The 19096-nt window shown below is 40.3% G+C and overlaps 1 protein-coding gene across 2 annotated transcripts in view; it reads left to right on the top strand.

Moving 5' to 3' along the window:
* The window catches only part of MYZAP (myocardial zonula adherens protein), a 93613-nt gene that overhangs the window by 57314 nt on the left and 17203 nt on the right, over positions 1-19096 (top strand). For both annotated transcript variants that reach the window (XM_032297329.1, XM_032297330.1), the window contains one exon: positions 12211-12294. In XM_032297329.1, coding sequence (XP_032153220.1) covers positions 12211-12294 — 84 coding nt within the window. The remainder of the gene's footprint in view (positions 1-12210; positions 12295-19096) is intronic.

The following is a 19096-nucleotide window of genomic DNA, read 5'->3' as shown; positions in this document are numbered from 1 at the left end:
TAATTTGTGTCAGCTTGATTATTACTCATTGCAACTTGTGAGGTTGAGAAACTTTTCTTGAATGACTTAATGACCATTCAGGTTTCTTCCTTTATGATATGGTTGTTCATATCATTTGGTCATTTTTATATTAGGTTGTTTTTCTTTTTTCTCCAGCTAACTTGTAGGAATTCTGCATCTTATCAATATTAATCATTTATCAAAAATTATTTGGGTGCCATTGTCTTCTAGTCAACGTTTTTTGTTTGTGGTATCTTTTATATTATGTAAGATTTTAATGTGGGTAGAAGTTAATCTTTTTGGCTATGTCATGTGTCTTGTTTGTCATATAGATAGTTTCTGTAACAGTTTTGAAGCTTGATTGCTCATCTTTAGGTCTTCAGTTACAACCTGCACATCCGTCCCCTCTATCCTCTTCCTTACTCTGTTTTTCTCCACAGCACTTATCATCCAATAATATGTCTTGCACTTTATTTGTCTGTTTTGTATGTTTATTTTGTCTGTTGCCTGTTTCCTTCCACTAGAATGTAAGTCCCATGAGGGCAGGGACTTGCATCTATTTTGTTTGTGGCTGTATATCTCTAACACCTGGGATAGTCACTGGGAAATGATAGTTGCTCAATAAATATTTCTTGGCCAAATAAAGAATAATCCATGTAGAATTTATTTTTGTGTGTGATATGAATAGGACTCCTGTTATTTTTGGCTCACGGAAAGCTTGTTGCTCTAATAGCATTGCCATACTGATTTTTTTCATGTCACCTTCGTCAAGCTGGAGTTATTTCTCCCGTACCATTGTCTTTGAATATTCCTGCTTTCCTTTCCTTCTGCTGAAGACCGAAGGAAACCCACTCCTTGGGCTTAAGAGTGGGAGTGAGGATGGGCAGGAGCCAGGTACAATTTATGAGGAGCTCTTCTCTGATGGGACAGTTGGTAAACATTTAAGAAGAGCTTCTTAGGAGCATGAGTGCAAAAATGGGCATGAGTTCCTGCTCTAAAAGGACCTTTTGGCTGACATTTAAACTCATTAGAACTTGAGGCAAAATGTCATAAGTGGTGGGAACACAGAGGCTGGAAAACTTAGTGGTTCAGTTCATAGGCTTTGAGTAAATCATGTCTGGTTTTGCATACTGCCTCTGCTCCTGACGAGGCTTTGTATCTTGAGCAAATTATCCTCTCCAAGATTTGGTTTCCTTATCAATAATATGGTACTGTTATGACAGTACCTCCTCCAGAGGTGGTTGTAAGGATTGACTGATATGACACCTGCTAAATGCCTAGCGCGGTTCCTACCAGTACAAATTAATTCTGGTGTGGGTGGAGAGTCTTTACAGAGGAGGTAGTGTTTGACCAGGCCTTGCAGGACAGGTTGGATTTTTCTAGGCAGGAATTGAGTGGGTGGACATGTCAGACAAGAGCTAGAATAAGTAAAAGCAAAAACATGGAGACCAGTAAGTATAGGATGAGTTCACAGAGCATTCATCTAGTTTGGATGGTATGAGGGAGTGAGAAATGAAGAGGCTAGAAATACAGGTTGACACCAGTTGTGATGGTTTATTAGCACCAAGCCAGGAAGGATGTCCTCCATCACTCTGCTCCTAATTCTTCAATGGCGTCCCATTGCCTGATCCGATCTGAGCCCGAGTGGTGCCTTTGGCCAGTGGGTGCTGGAGGAATAGGAGGGGAGAGGAGCAGGGAGGACAGCAAGAAAGCTTCAAGGAGAGACCTGGCTAGTGCTGGAGAGTGTTCACTTTCCAGGCACTAGATCTTTAGGAAGAGCTTTTAAAATGCAGTTTTGTTTTGGCACCAGCAATGTGCCAGGTGTGGAGCTAGAGGCGTCCATATAGATGTATTTCATGATTTTGAAACAGTTCTCTCCCTGGACACTCCTGTTCAGGATTTGGTGTTTTGTCTCTGAAACTGAATTCATCAAGAAAAGCACAGGGGTATATAAGCTTCTTCACCATCTCCATTCCACCGGCCTCCTCTTGAATCATAGAGGGAAAAAACGAACAGCCTAAAGAATCAAGCCCCCGACAGATCCTTTGTGGCAGAATATATCATGTGTCAACCCTCTTCCCAGCCCTGCCTACTCTCCAGGGCAGCTTTGCAGCCGTAGGTTGTCATCACAGGGAGGATGGAAGCAGGCAAACCTCTGAACACGGTGTGGTGTGAATAGGACAGCCTGGGCCTTGGCCTCACAGACACTTACTTGGGTCTTCATCTCAGCCCTATCAGCATCCAGATGATTGTAAAGAGAATGAATGAATGATGAAGTATTGGAACCTCAGTTTCCTGGTATGGTAGAGATAACCACCTAAGGCGGTTCTGAGAATTGTGAGCTAACCCAGCAAAGTTCCTTGTAGATTGCACGTTCCTTTTTTTCTTCCTTCTGAGCAAAGGTGCTCAGATTGGGAAGGAGTTTAACCGTCCTTCCCTGACATTTGTACAGCCAAGTCATGCTTAGGAACCAGAGTGCTCCTCCTCTCTTTCAGGAGAAGTTGGGTTATCTTTAAAATAAGATAGAAATCAAACCAAATTACATTATTTTACCTCAGAAGCCAGTTGCAACCGATCCTTTTGAATGGTATAGTTCTATTATTATATATTACTTCAAACTTAATAGGAAAAAATTGATTAAAATATGTGCCATGTTCATATCTAGCCTGGCTGAATGCCACAAGACACATTAATTGAAAATGAATTTCCACAAACCCAATCAAGCATCATGAAGATGAAAAATGTACCTTTTTTCGTCCATTCCTTCATTGATTTTTCATTTTCCCCACTCAGTGCTTCATTTAGCAATTTTTCAGTTTCTTTTTGTTGTGGCCTTAATTCATTCCCTTTAGTCTCCTCCAAATGAGATAATGTACCATTTTCTTCATCCTGATTAAACTCTTCTTTCATGCTGCATTAGTGCAGGGCAGACTCTGATCTTGTCCTATTTCTCTAGCATTATTATTTTTTTTTGTTAAAAAGAGACTGAGCTTTTTTATTTTTACATTTTGTGGTGGCTTTTATCAAAGAGAATGCACTTTAAAAAATACAGTAACTATGAAATTACATTGTTACAGGACTTCCAAAATAGAATTAAGGGATGCTATAGCACAAATAAAAAACTTTTTCAGAGGAAGAGTGTAGAATATCAATTATTCTCATATTCACAGTGGGTATATGGGGATCAAACACCATTTCTCTTTTGTTGAGCGAAATGGAAACAAGGGTTTGCCACATCACAGAGGGGTCAAGAGGTTGGGTTAAAGACATGGCACTGTCAGGAAAAAAAAGGAGGCAGAGATAGACAGTGGCTGAAGCCCAAGTGAGCTCTAGAAGGTTCCATCCCTGACCCAGGCGGTTCACCATTTCCCTGGATTTCTGAGGTTTTGAAAATGATAATGGGGATCTTCAAGCTATTTCTTTGTAAAATTTTCAAATTTTCAAATAATGTAATGGCATAAATTTCCCCTGAAAAGGCTGTAAGAACTCACAATGAAGTATCATGTTGCGTTATTTTGACCTAGAATTCATAACCCTAGTAATCTCATTTTGATGAGATGCTTTGATTGGCAGTTATGCATCGTTGATAATATTTTCAATGTGACATTCTTTCGCAGAAGCTGTCTTAAGCAGAATGTCTGTAAATGAGGCCCACGAGAAGGAATAACAAAGCAGGGGTGTTGGGGATGGTGGCTGGGAGCTTTGGTGTGTTTATTAAGCAGTGGTTGAGTTTTGTGACGTGTGCAAGTACACACAGCCCTAACACTCTGATTCTGAACACAATGAAATGAAACAGTATAAACAAATTTCAAATACACAACTTAAAATGTTTACTTCAGGAGAAATTTATGCCATTATATTATTTGAAAATTTGAAAATTTCACAAGAAAATAGCTAGAAGATCCCCCTTATTGTTTTCGAAACTCTGAGAAATCCAGGGAAATGGTGAACTGACTGGGTCAGGGATGGAATTTTCAAGAGCTCACTCAGGCTTCATTCATGTAAAATGAAAACAAAACAAATTTTAAATAAAATAAATAGTAATGTCCAATAAATGTTCAAATAGAATAAACTTAATGTGGATTTAAAATATTGAATTCGATTTTCCTTACAAGATTTAAACAGTTTGATTAAATGGGACCATCAGTTTTGTTTTCTGTTTTTAAAGGGTTCATTTGAGCAAGCAGTGATTCATGAATCAGGCCCAGATCACAAGCAATTGAGGACTTCACCAAGGGGTCATGAGGGAAAAACTTTTATAGGTGTTTATGGAAGCACGACAAGGAAAATATTTGATTGATTAAAGCAGAAAGTCCCTACTTTGGCCACACCTGTAATCCCAGAGCTTTGGGAGGCTGAGGCAAGAGGATTGCTTGAGCCCGTGGATTTGAGAACAGCCTGGGCAACATAGCAAGACCCTATCTCTACAAAAAATTAAAAAATTAGCCAGACACAGTTAGTCATTCCTGTAATCCTAGCTACTTGGGAGGCTTAGGTAGGAGGACCCCTTGAGCCCAAGAGTTTTAGGCTGCAGTGAGCTATGGTTGTACCAATAGACTACAGACTAGTTACAGAGGTAGACTTTGTCTCCAAAAAAAAAAAAAAAAAAGTCCCTATTTATAGGTTAGTTGGTGTTTTCTGATTGGTTAAATTTAAATGTCATTTTCCTAAGCTATGACCATTCACTCTGAGATGGATTAAAGTTTGCTTAGGTCAGAACCCAAGGCTCTGGAGCCACCTCAGCCTAATGGCCTTCCAATTAATTATTTTAATGGTTCACCTCTTTTCACTAGCCTTTCATTTGTGAGAGATTGATCAAGGTTTGGTGTGACACCTTCTGTTACCATCATGGCTGGTTTGTCTTTTTCTCAGCTTGAAACGCCTAAGTGTGACGTCAGTTTTAACCTACCTCCTAGTATCAGTAAAGGGGGGTGGGGGGGAGTTGATCATACATGATGCTCCCAGTACATAATAAAAGTGATGTGCACCGTTTCCATGCCCTGCTTGGTGTGTTTCCTGTTTCACACAAGGTATTTTTTGTGTATATTATCCTTTTTGCCAGCTGGTGAAAGAAAATACCCCAAAGCACAATTTCTGAACAGCCTATGTCAAGTGCTGTGTGGTATTTAATACTTACTGGCTGCTGTGTTTCTTCATTAATTTCTGTTCACAGTCCCCGAATTCAATATTGAATTATGCTTCATGAGCCTTGCACATTTGGGTGCTACTCACATGACTCCAACTCTAGAGCCGTCTCATTTCTATCCTCTGATGTGAAATGGACTGTGTCCTACTTGTTACTAATGGGAAGAAATTCCAGGAAGCTGAGAAGCCTCACAACTTCCAGCTGCGGATTCCTCACTGAATCCATAACAACCATACTAAATTTTTGTACAGTTTCATTTTGGTCTGGTTGACATATGAGCTTTTTTCAAAACATATTAGGAGGATGTTTTTTTTTTTTTTTTTTTGACCGTAGCAACCTGTTTCTAAAGCAGTTTTTGTTAAAATGTGTGGCTTGGCAAGGGTAATTTCAGCTCCTGAGAGAAGTGATCTTTTATATGAGATAATTGATACACTAACCACTTGTTCCCTGTGCATTTGGGGTCTAGTACAAGGGCAGGAATTCAAGAAAGGATGGCAGTAACAGTGATGTGTCCTAACAGGGGTAGGCTCAAAGGCTGACATATCTGTCACAGAGGAGCCGGGACACAAAGCCAGCCTGGAGGACTTGGAAAGCACTGGCCTGGGAGGTGACTGTGGGTAGATTGTGACAGCTGCAGTTTTTCTGGTGGAAAAGGGAATGGAGGGTGGGGAAGCATTCCTAATGGAGCCACCAGCCTGTGTGTGCAGAAGCCAGGGGCAGGACCGTAGTGTGTTCATAGAGTGCTCAGAGGGTGGAGTGTCTTACATGTAGGTTCATTGAAGGGACAGGATGAGCATGAAATCAAAGTGGGGAAACAGGGAGCACGGCAGAAGGGCCTTCCGTGCCATGCTAGTGAGTTTCAACATTGAAAGCCTGGGGGGTTTTAAGTGGGAGAGTGAGATACTCTGCATTTCTGGTGCCAGAGTGTTTGTGTTTTGTAAAAGCTCCCTCCATGGGACTCCAACGTGTGGCTGTGCTTAAGGATGATTACTTAGCTCAAACCACCTATGATCAGTTTTGAGAAACTAGAAGAACTTTTATTCCCCCTCCCTCCTTAAATATCAAATTGGCCTATAGTCTTAGAGACTGACATCCTGCATGATTGATCAGGCTGCAAGGCATCTATTCAGTTTGTGTTACAAAGAAATGTACGAATCAAAACAAAAATGAAGAAAAACTCTATTAATATCACTTAAAAGGTCCCAGACTTTACCAAGACGTGTAAATCCTTGTTCTATAAGGGTGCCTACTATTTGATTTTTAAATTTAGCTGTTGTAAGATTATGTTCTTATATAAATCAAATAGGTGAGGTCTAGAAAATGAGTGTTTCTAATTTCTCAGTCCTTAATGCCCTGATTTGAGTCTGGTAACTTGCATCATTTACCACCACCTGGTGACAGCTAGAACTAAATGCAGCTTTGTGAAGGGTAAATTGAAGGTCAAACTTACACATTTAATGCATCAAGAAGTGAGAGCAAAGGTGCCTAATGGAGTTCTTGCATACCAGCTATCTGGTACCCTGGATTTTGCAGTAGCTCCTGATTTGGAGGTTGCTCTGGGGACATGTGTTTAGTAAGATCATCTTGGCTCAACTGGACCTCCAAGCATCTGTTCCAGATGGGTTTTCCCCTGAAGTCTATGGGATGGATTGTTTAGGGATGGCTGGATGGATTTGTTGATTCGTTCATTTGTTATCTGAGAATATAAAGATGATCAAGGTCTTTACTCTTGGGAAGCTCACAATCTAGGGAAGGAGAAACATCAGTAATCATGTAATAGTAGCTACATTTTGAGTGTGCTAGGTGCTACAAGAAATATTTCAAGATTCTTTGAAGTTAGTAGTCAGAAATAACACTAGCCACACAGGTGTGTGACTTAAAGATTGTGAAAAAAGAACCAAAGGCTGGAGAGTCAGATGTTACTTGGAGAATATCAAACCCAGGAGGATGTGAGTCTGCTTACTTTAGAAGCTAGGGGTCTCACATGGGAGGTTCTTCAGGGCAGACCAATGTGGAGACTAAGTTGGGATTCAAGGTTGGCGCCCCTTGGGGCCAGCAATGCACTGACTCTTCCACCCTTAGCATCCTTTTTGCTCTTATCTGAACAAGTCAACTCAGATCACAGACTGTACTAGACAAGCTGCTTCTGTAAGAAATGTTCCAGGATAAAAGCAAACCTGCACAGACAGCATTCATTTAGCCCAATAGCATAATTGCTTCTTGGCACACCATTGTTGAAAACCATGATTCTTGCTAGAAGCCGCAGCATCCTCAAATCCTTCTCCTGCCCAGCTCCTTCTCCCCAGAACCAGGCTTCTCTCCTGGCTAACATCAGCCCTCTGCGCTCTCATGAGAATTCCAGAGACCTTCTCCCCACAGCACTCTGTCTAGGTGATGACTTTGACATTCATTTATTTATTTTTAAACTGCAACCTGGGGGACAGTGACCAGTAGGATCCTCTCAATATTTTACATGAGCTGCTCATTAAGGTGTTTTTAAACCACCTCTCTTACTTTCCTTGCCTCAAAAGCCACTTTGATTTCTTCAGAGATAGTGAAACGATTTATTTGAAATCACTTTTTACATCATTTGATTAAATACTACCCTTGACTTTCTTGGAATCTTTTAGTTCCATTTTGCCTTTCATTTAAAGATATTAAAAGTCAACTTTAAAAATCTTAATACTATAAAAAGGGATGAAAAATGCACACCATGAGAATAATTTTTGGAAATGATTCATACAGAAATGGAAGGAAATTTACACGTAACAAACTTTAACCCTACCACAACCCCGGAAGTATTCCACTTTTCTAACTTCTCCCCCAGCTTTTACTTTCGTCCTTGTAAACTTTTGTTTTTCTATCCCTTGAGGCTTTTTGTAAACTTTCCATTTTGCTGTATATTTGTTTTTACTGTTTGTGTAATATACTCCATCAAATTGATATTTTATAATTTATTACCTATTCCTTTAGTGCTAGACATTAAGGTTATTTCCATTTTCCCTCTATTATAAATAACGGGAGCAAGAACATCTTTATATATACAGCTTTTTCCTATGTTTGAATTATATCCTTAGGATAAATTCCCAGGAGTGGGATTAGTGGATCAAAGGGTATGAACAGCTTTATGGCTCTTAATATTTATTGCAAAATTGCCTTAAGGGTCATGCTAATTTACAGTGCCACCTGCAACACTGGAGAAGCACTGCGCCCCCCCCCAGCCCTGCCAGCAGTCCCTTCTCCATTCAATAGTTTGGGTAAATTTAATAGGTAGTCAAGGGTAACCCATTACTGTTTTTAATTGATAATGTCTTTAATTTTTATTAACATTGGACATTTTCTCTTACGGGTGTTTCTGTTCTATTTTGCATGGTTTACTTGTCATGTCAGAGGATTACATTTTTTTGACACCATGTGAAATTTAAAATGTTTGATAATGAAAATGCCAAATGCACGTAGAACAGAGAGAATAATTGATGGAGCCCCAGCATTACCCAGGTTCAGCAAATAGCAAGATTTGGCCATACTTGCTTTATCTACTCCTTTCTCTTTTTCCCCTCTTGTGCAGTATTTTAAAGCAAATCCCAGACATTCTACATGTGTTTCCTATAGACTTCACCATGCATCTCTGAACATACGGACTTTTTCTTACATAATTATAACATCATCATCACACCTAACAAAATTAATGGTAATTCCTTGCTTTTACTTAATACCAATCTGCAATAACATTTTCCAAAGTGTCTTTTTTTCTGATGCTTTGTTCCAGTCAGCCATACATTGTGTTTACATTTAGTCATGTTTCTAAAGTCTCCTAATCTAGAACATCACTGTCCCCATCTGCCTGGACTACTTTTATTCCTACCCAAGAACTGAGTCATTTGTCTTGTTAAAATGTTCACATTCTGGGCTGGTAATCTCACGCCTGTAATACGATTTTGGGAGGCCAAGACAGGTGGATCACCTGAGGTCAGAAGATCAGGACCAGCCTGGCCAATATGGTGAAACCCTGTCTCTACTAAAAATATAAAAAATAGCTGGGTGTGGTGGCACGCCCCTATAGTCCCAGCTACTCAGGAGGCTGAGACAGGAGAATCACTTGAATCCAGGAGGCAGAGGTTGCAGTGAGCCGAGATCCTGCCACTGCACTCCAGCCTGGACAATAGAGCAAGACTCCATCTCAAACAAACAAACAAAAAATTTCACACTCTGGATTAAACTTTTTGTGTCCTTATTAGTTCTAGAAGCTTGACTGGATTAAGGTTGAACTTTTGGAAAGGCAAGAACACGTCATGGGTGATGCTGTGTGTTTCATTATATATCACTTCTGGAGTGTATGTCAAGGCTGATAATGGATTCAAGTAGTGACAACCCAAAACACGACTGAACTTTTTATCTTCAGCTTTTATATCACTGTTTAATCTACCGATGATGGATACTTGAAGACATTATTCATAGAAATTGCAGAATTGTGATTTTCTAATTCTGTCTTTCCTTTACCATTGATAAACTGGAATCATTCTGTCAAGTAAAACTTTTCGTCATACACTAGGGCCTTTTAGAATCTCAAAATGCATTTTGAACAAAGAAGCCAAGATACATGCTTTATTTTTTTCCCCAAACTGCTTTCCAAGTAAGGAGTTGATGCCTTTGTTACATCCAGTGGAGTCCAGTGAGCTGTTACTGTATTTTTTTTAAAGAGGTGTAATACTCATGTTCTTTAATATCTGTATATTTCATGTGTTTTACTCATTTATACTCATTATTTTTGATGTTCAGAATGTCCTATCCTTGGCCTAAGGGGAAACACCTCACGTCCTTGTTTTCAGGCATAACAAGCTATCTCAGGTTCTTCTAGTTTATTTTTTGTCCCCTGAAATGAGCCATTTCACCAAGATGTCCCGTGTTTTTTTTTAGTGGGGAATGCTATTTAAAGACCACAGTCTGGACATATTATGTTCTTATTGTTTACAAGTTCTCTCATTAGGTAGAGTAGGGATACATATTTTACATAAGAAAATAAAAATTATGAATTCATACTGATATCATTTCAAATTTAACAAAACTTTGTTTACTTCCTTGATTTCATACTTGTATTGCTTTCTCTTACAGTATAAATCTGGGTTCCAAACATGATGATACTACCATATGTATCAAACGGTTTCAAGATAGCATCAGTGTTACTACTAACAATCTTCCCAGTGAACGAGAGATCACTTTGCAACTCTGTTTATCTTTAAAATTCTACTAAGAATATAGAGTCAAATTACTGTATTCTAACAACACTTGGATTAATACTTCTAGCCAATTTCATGTACATCGTTTCTTCAATTCAGTTTGTTCTCAGATTTTAGGGCTTACTTTTTTCTTTTTGGTTTCATTTTATTTTTTGAATCTATAAAATATGCTTTCAAAGTGAAACCTACATAACGAGGCTTATGTTTATTACATAATCCTATGTAATAACTTACGTTATTCTATCTCATTCACTTAAGTTTTTCCCTTTCCCTATTGGAAACTATTTATTAATAATTAGGGTTTATTTTTTCTTTGCAGTTTTTCCCTTGCAAGTATATATGCATTCATGTGTCCCCACCTGTTTTACATCAAAGCTAGTATACTGTCTACCTTACAATATGCTTTATCAGAGTGTTCGAGATCTTTTGCATTTTTTGGAAGATTATACAGACCTCTGTCATACCATGGTTTGTATAACCAGTCACTTATTGATGGAGTTCTGTTTTGTGTTTTCTAAAATAACAAAAATTCTTTTTTTATATCATTTCATATTTTGGCCAATGTGTCTTTGGAATCTTTTCCTAAAAATGGAATTGCTGAGTCAAAGGGTAAATGCATATGTGCTTTTCCTAGATACTGCTAGATTCATTTCCATAGGAATGGTGTCAGTTTGCCCTGAGAGAGATTTTAAAATTGATTTTGTTTTGTTTTGAGATGGTCTCACTTTGTCACCAGGCTGGAATACAGTAGCACCGTCGCAGCTGACTACCACCTTGACCTCTTGGGCTCAAGCAGTCCTCCCACCTCAGCCTCCCAACTAGTTGGGACTACAGGAACACGCCACCACACCCAGCTAATTTTTTGATTTTTTGTGGAGATAGGGTCTCACTATGTTGCTCAGGCTGGTCTTGAACTCCTAAACTCAAGCAATCCTCCTCCCTTGGCCTCCCAAAATGCTGGGATCCTAGGAGTGAACTATTGTGCTTGGCCTGAGACTGATTTTTTAAAATACTTTTGGGAGCACACACATTTAATATACAGGACTTTTGGAAAGTTAATGTGTTATTAATGAACCTACATACTGTTCCCACTGTTATGCATAACATGGGCTGGTATAGAGTACTCTGATTCCTGCTTTCAGGGAAGCTACGGTTTGTCTGGGGAGACATGATGTATGACTGAAAAACAGAGAGTAGTCTAAGATAGAATATATTATATAAGCAACGATGAGTCTGTTTAGGAAGCCTTTCCTGCTTACTCCAGGCCACGTGAGTCTTCAATCCTCTGAATTTCAACACTTTTAATGAGACTTCTAGTGATCCTTTTTTCTAACCAACTTTTGATGCTCAGTTGAACAAATATGAATGTATTGAATGAATAACACAGCCAAATGTTAGAAATGCAGGCTGCCTCATTCAATTCAAGCTGAATAATCATTTTTTGGAGAGATGTGTCTGTATTTCCCAGGGCATGTTCTCTGGAAGATCTACTGGATGTTTTAAAGGGTTACACAGCAAAATCAGTGTGGAAATGTTGAGTTAATCAAAGCTAATGAGCTGTGACTCCAAAATCATGTCTGCTGTCCCAAGCTCGCCTGTTTACGGAATCCCCCTCTCATGGAGTGTCTCATGTTAATACTGCTCCACAAAGCACAGATTCAGTATGCAGGCTGTTTCCGTGAAAACCATCCAACCCATTGGAAATGAGGAAAAATGGAAATAAAAATAAAAACAAATAAAAACCAAAGGCATGTATTCCGATTGATAAACTTGTACTTATACAATTGTACATTTTTGATTAATAATTTTCTATCCCTTTCTTTCTAGATTGAATCATTAAAGAAAAAGTTGCAACAGAAGCAGCTCTTAATACTGCAGCTCTTAGAAAAGATATCTTTCCTAGAAGGAGAGGTAAGAAGCTGTGTTTCTTTAAGCTGATGTCTTCTCTACCATTAAATTTTATGTTACTAAGCCTACCACCAACACTTAATTAAAAATATGGCTATTTTCCGGCCTGATAAAATTGATGGAGGGTTAACTGCCAGCCTTGAAAATGAGGTTCTGGCAGCTGCTTTTCCTTTACCATTGGACTCCGCTCATTCCAGTTGCTGCTGACTTCTGCTTTTTGGCTCTAGTATTTCTTATTCAGGAATCATCCTAGCAAGCCTGATAAGCTGTGGATTAGCACTAATAATTCCTCACATTCGTGCAGTGCTTTATAATTCGTGAGATATGTTCATATACATTCCTCACATGATTCTCTCTGCAACTTCAAGAAAGGCAAGACAAAGATTATTATCTCTGTATTACTAAATGAGAAAGCAGAGGCACAGAGAAGACAGGTGGTCATGGTCACCCAGCTTAATAAATGCCGGAGCCAGGCTGAAAGACTCCTAATCCAGTGCTCCTCTAGCACAGCGAGTGAAGATGTTTTAGAAGAGACTTAATTTTACCTGAAACTTTCAGATGCCCAGTGATCTTGGCTTTCTGGCTTTTTGAAAGTCATTTGGGGATTTTGTACAGGTTCCAGAGAAGAAAATTATGAGGTTGGTAGAATCTTACAAGGTTAGGTATTAATAGAGGGAGAAGCCAAAATCTATTTGCTGTAAAGGCTCTTTATTAAGAGCTTGGCATTGAGCCTTTGCTTTTTGAGACTTCGTGAAAAGCTGGTTTGCCAAGAACCTGTCCTTGTCTGTGTTCCTCCTCACAGTCCTTCCCCAGTGAGACAGCCCAGCAGACGATGATGAAATAAGAAGAAAGGGAAGAGACGACTTTGATTAAGCCCTGGTGTGTGTTGGGCACTGATAGTTACTTTGGATATGTTCTGTGTAACACAGAAGTTAAGAGTGGAATCCAGCCTGCCCAAGTGTGAACCCTGGATCTGCTTCTTTTCAGCTGGGTGATTTGGAAGAAGTTTCTTATAATTATAAAGGAGGGATCATAACTGTGCTATGTGTGGGTGGCAGTGAAATGAGAATGTATAGGAGGTGCCTGGCATGTACTAAGCACACAATAATTTAAAACGTATTATTATTGTTCTCTCTTTATTAAAAGGGATGCCCTCTGAGTTAGATGATATTTCCCCCCTTTTATAGATGGGGAAACTGAGGTTCAGGGACATTAGGAAATCTGCCCCAGGTTGCAGTAGAGTTGGGCAAGCCCGGATCCAAAGCCGGAGCTCTGAACCACCATGTTTGAGGGGGTAGTGAGCTAGGCCTTCATTTACTCTGTATTTGAGGGGTTGCCTTAACGCGGCCATAACCAGAAGTCCCCCGTGGCCACAGGGGCCTGGTACCAGATTCAAGGCCCAAGAATCTCTGTCGCTTGAGGCTGAGTAAATGAGTATTTTCCCCATTTCCACTCCTGTCATCCCCTCCACAGTCACTGGGCTTGGCGCCAGCCTTGTGAATGAGTATTTCTGTTTCTAAGATTTCCTTCCGAAATTGCAGCTCCCAGTGGGAGGAAGCACACTGTCCCAGTAAGAGTCAGAAAATGAGTGCCCCAGGGGGATGTTCATGTGTCCAGAGAGCAGTCACAGGAGAGAGGAAAGAGATGCTGACAGCAGAGGCAGAAGGTCCCCCAAGATGGCGTCCCTACCCCCACCTCTGGCTGTGCTGCTAGAGCAAGCCATCCTACTGGGAGACTCTTAAATGTCCAAGGGCACATGCCACATGGGGAGTAGTCTGAGAAATAGCTATGGTTTGTTAATTAAACTCATCTCTTACTTTAGTTTGGGTTGCTCCCAGGAAGCCCCACTAGGGGAATGGGGAAATGAGACAGGGAAGGGAAGAAAGCCCGTAGCGGTGTCATATCAAGGAGGTTGCCCTGGGGACAGCTGAGGCTCGCTCGTTCGGGGGATCTCTGGGAGACAGGGTGGAAATGGCCCTGAGTTTTCCTTACTGAAAGGCCAGAAAAACCTGGGGCATTTATCCACTAACTCCCGTCAGTCATTGGCCAAGGCCCGCTCAGGGAGTTTATGGCAGTTCTGGCCTCCCCTCGGTAGAGCCAGTTAGACTCGGGTGGTCACAGGAAGCCCTCAGATGAAGAATTCTCAGTGGCCTGTCAGGAAACGGGAATGCCCTGAGGGTGGGGTGGGGAGAGCTGGCGAGGCAGTGTTGGCTGTGTCTATCTAATAAGCAAGACTTTGAAAACTAGGTTTTTCTTGATCATTATCAATAGTGATTATCAATTTGATAATAATGATTATCAATTTGATTGATTAAATTCCCTGAAGCTATTTAAATTCCAATACAAAATTAGTACGGCTAATTGCTTTTGGCCACTTGAGACATCCACCTTAAACAGCAGACAACATATGCAAAGTAAGTTACATAATGACAAGATTTAATAATACACTTAAACCTATTCTAAAATATTAAATATCATGGGTTTTAATTTATTTTGTCATTGTTTCTGTTCTTGTTTTTTTTAAAAACCTTCCTGAGGCCATTGTTTTACTTCTTTCAATATTTTCTTAGGGTTGACGTCACTTTGACACCTTCCAAACAGGTGCAGTCATCTTTGAGATCCAAAAGAGAAAGGATACCTTCTCCAAATTGCTAAGATTAGAGGATGTGGGTTACATAGGTTCTTGGTTGAGTCATAGGCCCCTCGGTGGCTTCTTCCAAGGTTGTTCAAACTCGGGACTCCTTATCACAGTCTTTAGCTCTATTAAAAACGTATGCATTCTTTATCAATATTTCACCATCCGTAGGAGGCCATGGTGAGATCTCCTCTCCTAGGAGATCAAAGGTGACTTGGAAATACTTGGTTTTCCACTTTGGCTGTCTGACTAGTTGATCATGTTACACACACTCTGCTGATGCTGTTCCATGCTAATTGTGGGTGATCGCTAATGCCGACACTTTGCTGCCACGCTGAGCAGTCCTCCTTTGGGCCCTGAAGTCCTGGGGTGACCTAACTTAGGTGTTCTTTGTTATTCTTTCTAACATAACACAGAAAACATTTAAACAGATATCTAATTAATATTTTCTAAAAGAAACCACAAAGTTTTGGTAGATAAATCTGGTAGCTCCCCATCTTAATAAATAGATACATTTATTAAGGGTGCAATTGCAGGTTACGGACTCAGACTGCCTGAGGACGAATCTCAGCTCTGCCACTTAGCAGTGATGTGGTACTGAGCAAGTTACTTATGTGTCCTGTGCCTCAGTTTACTTATTGTTCAATAGGAACCCCCTCTGTGAAATGGCATCCTCTCCACAGAGTTGTTATGATGATTAAATGTGTTAATACTTAAGTGATTAGAAAAGTGCCTGGCTCATGGTAAATGCCATATGTGTTACTGTTTCTTTAATTGCCTGGGTTCCAGGGATTCTTTCATTGTCATTGATAAATACTTTAGATTTATAGCTATGTCCCATAATGAATCACTCTTTTTCTTTTGCTCATCCTCAAAGTTTGCGACTGTCATCAAACTCTGCCGTGTGATAATTTAACAAAGAGTATTTCACCTTTTGGTGAGCAAGAGCAGGGCTGGGACTGGTCAGGTCCCACTAGCAGGCCACAGGGCCCAGAAGTCCTTTGCCTGCAGCAACCCGAGAGGTTCATCCCGGGAAGGTGAGGCTGGACATGAATCTAATAGGCTGGCAATATTTCAGCTTCTTTTGGCAGTTGGTCCCAGTATTTGTGGAATTCATAGGCGTTTGGGATTCATAACAGGATTTAGAGTTGGAGTGTCATAAGCTGAAGGTCTTATATGATGTCACTGCTCCCATTACTTGTTCTGGCTCCATGCCCAGGCAGTATTTGGGGATTTATTGATCATTGATCATGCCTGTGCTCCTCTTAGCCACAATGCTGTTGATCTTTCTTCTTTTTTTTTTTTTTTTTGAGATGGAGTCTTGCTCTGTTGCCCAGGCTGGAGTGCGGTTCAGCTCACTGCAACCTCCGCCTCCTGGGTTCTAGTGATTCTCCTGCCTCAGCCTCCTGAGTAGCTGGGACTGTAGACACACACCACCACGCCTGGCTAATTTTTGTATTTTTAGTAGAGATGGGTTTTTAGCATGTTGGTCAGGCTGGTCTTGAACTCCAGACCTTGTGATCTGCCCACCTCTGCCTTCAAAAGTGCTGAGATTACAGGAGTGAGCCACCGCACCTGGCAATGCTGTTGGTTTTAAAGAAGCAACAGTTATTTATCTTAGTTTCAGACTGAAGGGCCTTGGTTCTGACACATGTCCTCACTTAGTGCAGTTTCTAGCTGTTCCCCAAGAACATTTTAGCTCTTCTTCTTGAGTTACAGGTTCAGGACTGCATGGCATATCCAGCACTGTGCTGGAGCTGCTTCATACTGGTTAATGAAAGTGGAAGACATGCCTTGCTTCTCAGGTCTCCATTCAGGGATGTCGTGTGGGTCACTTGAAATTAGCCATGGAGGAGGTCTTTATACCATAGAAAGTGACATACATCACAATGAGAGCTTTTAACCTAGGGATTCTATTGTCTAAAATTTACTAGCACACCACTGGTATTATTTAACTCTGCAGTTGGATCTAAGGGCTTTGTGTTTTTACCCTGACACCTCTGCTTATAAGCAAAGTAACTCTGGTCAGGCAATTCTACCCCTCTGAACATGAGTTTCAGCATTTGTGAAATGGGGATAATCACTCCTACTTGAAAGAATTTTTTATGATTACTTATTTTATACAAAACATTTAGAATTGTGCTTGGCACAGTGCAAAAGTGGACAACTGTTAATTCTTTCGTAATTACTCAGCATTTTTGAGATTTAGGTTCTGACTCACATTCTGCCATTATCTGTGCATGACCTTGGGCTAATCATGCCACCACCAAACGGGGCTCAGTCACTTCATCTTTCAAAAGGGGAGAAGGCTTAGATCAACTCTGAGATTATTATCATTTTTCTTGTACGAAAACTTGGTTGAAATGTTGGAGTCACAATCGGATACTGGACACACAGTAAGGGGAGCACCCTCTACCTGATCTTGGGCTGGGAGAAGAGGACAGGTCCTTTCCTAGGTCGTGGCAGACCCTCTAGAATCCTTCTCCTTTTCTTTTAAAACAGAGGATATGGATTATTTTAGTCCCTGGATTCATCATTTGTGCTTATCTATGTTTAAATTCATTAGATTTTGAACTGTCTCCTCCCCCTGCCCCAAACCCAAACGACACAGCACACGCCTAAAAGCTTGCTCTGGCCTGGCCCTGTCGGACTATATTTTCATCAACCGATTTAACATCTTTCTGATCTCACTGATAAGTGATAAGATGTGGTGTTTGTGGTCATAAACATGGGAACAGTAAACGTTGGGGATTACTAGAAGGGGGAGACAGGGAGGGGGACAAGGCCTGAAAAACTACCTACCAGGTAGTGGGCTTATTACCCGGGTGACGGGCTCAGTCACACCCCACACCTCAGCATCCCGCAGTACACCTTTCTCAAACCTGCACATGTGCCCTCTGATTCTAAAATAAAGGTGAAGAAGAAAATCTTCCTGATAACAAAAATATGCCCATTCTTTCCTTTTTTTTTTTTTCAAACATTTTTTAATTGGCTCAACTTCTGGAGAAGAAATATTCTCTATTTCCTGTATAGAAGATGTTCTTAAAATAACTTTCCCAGCATTATAAGGTTGGTGAGCTTTCTGAAACTCTAAACAGATTCCATTACATTTTATTTTGTTGAAAATCCTACAGGTACAGCTCAATTCAAAAGTCAGAGGAAAGGAGTCAAATGTCTTGGTTTTGTCCATCCTGCGTTTGATGTATGTTGTGTGGCACCTGAGCCTCTCAGTGTGTCTGTTGTGCATACTTGGGACTATTATTAATTTTTCCTTGTAATGTTGGCGTGGCAGCACCGGGCACCACGCTTCCCACATGCATTTTATGGAACACACTCAGTGTATGTTCTACCACCCCTGGGCTGCCCACTCCCCTGGGCCTGAGGGAAATGGTGGGGGAGGTGACCGCCAAACAGTCGTGACATAATTTCCAAAAAATGCCCAGAGGCTTTACCTGCCTCCTTCCTTCATGGAAGGCATGTGCATCTCCCAAGCCATCGGGTGCTATTCATTACACATATAAACACAAGGGGGTGGTGTTTGAAAGCGGGAGAACCATGCAATTTGCTTCTCAATCCCAGAAGCAATCTTTTTTGGAACACAGTCCAGGCAGCGGTCCGAGGCTATTCTTTGTCATTCCACTGTAGTTATATTCTGCAAGACTGAGAAGCAGATAGTCTTGTATCAAGTCCATTAATTTTATTTTTTAAGGTAATTTCTTAAATCTGCCCCACTCTCTCTAATTCTTCTTTTACTGCCCATGTTCAGGCTCACCACCTTTTATTTTTTACCTTCTCAACTTATTTATTAACTTATATAAGTAAGTGATTGTTATTTATGAACTGACATAAATAAGTGTTTCTGTTTAAGTATAAAATCCACTGAGTTTTGACAGTGTGTATACCCATGAAATAACCACTGCAGTCAAGATCTAGAACATTTCTATCACCCCACCAAAGAGTATCTGTTTTACTTTGCAACATAGCATTCCATTTGTCCCTAGGCATTCCTGTTTCTTTTTTTTTTTTTTTTTTTTTTTTGGCAGTGGCAACTCACTTTTTATCACTTTTATCACTTTGGGTCACTATAGATTTCCATTTAGTGGGAATCCACTGTATGATTCGATTTATGTAAATGGAATCATACAGCATGTACTCTTCTGTGTCCAGCTT

This window comes from Sapajus apella, unplaced genomic scaffold (genome assembly GCF_009761245.1).
Source record: "Sapajus apella isolate SASKATOON/1434 unplaced genomic scaffold, GSC_monkey_1.0 scaffold37, whole genome shotgun sequence".
Lineage (NCBI taxonomy): Eukaryota > Metazoa > Chordata > Mammalia > Primates > Cebidae > Sapajus > Sapajus apella.
This window is presented reverse-complemented; position numbering and strand designations above follow the sequence as displayed.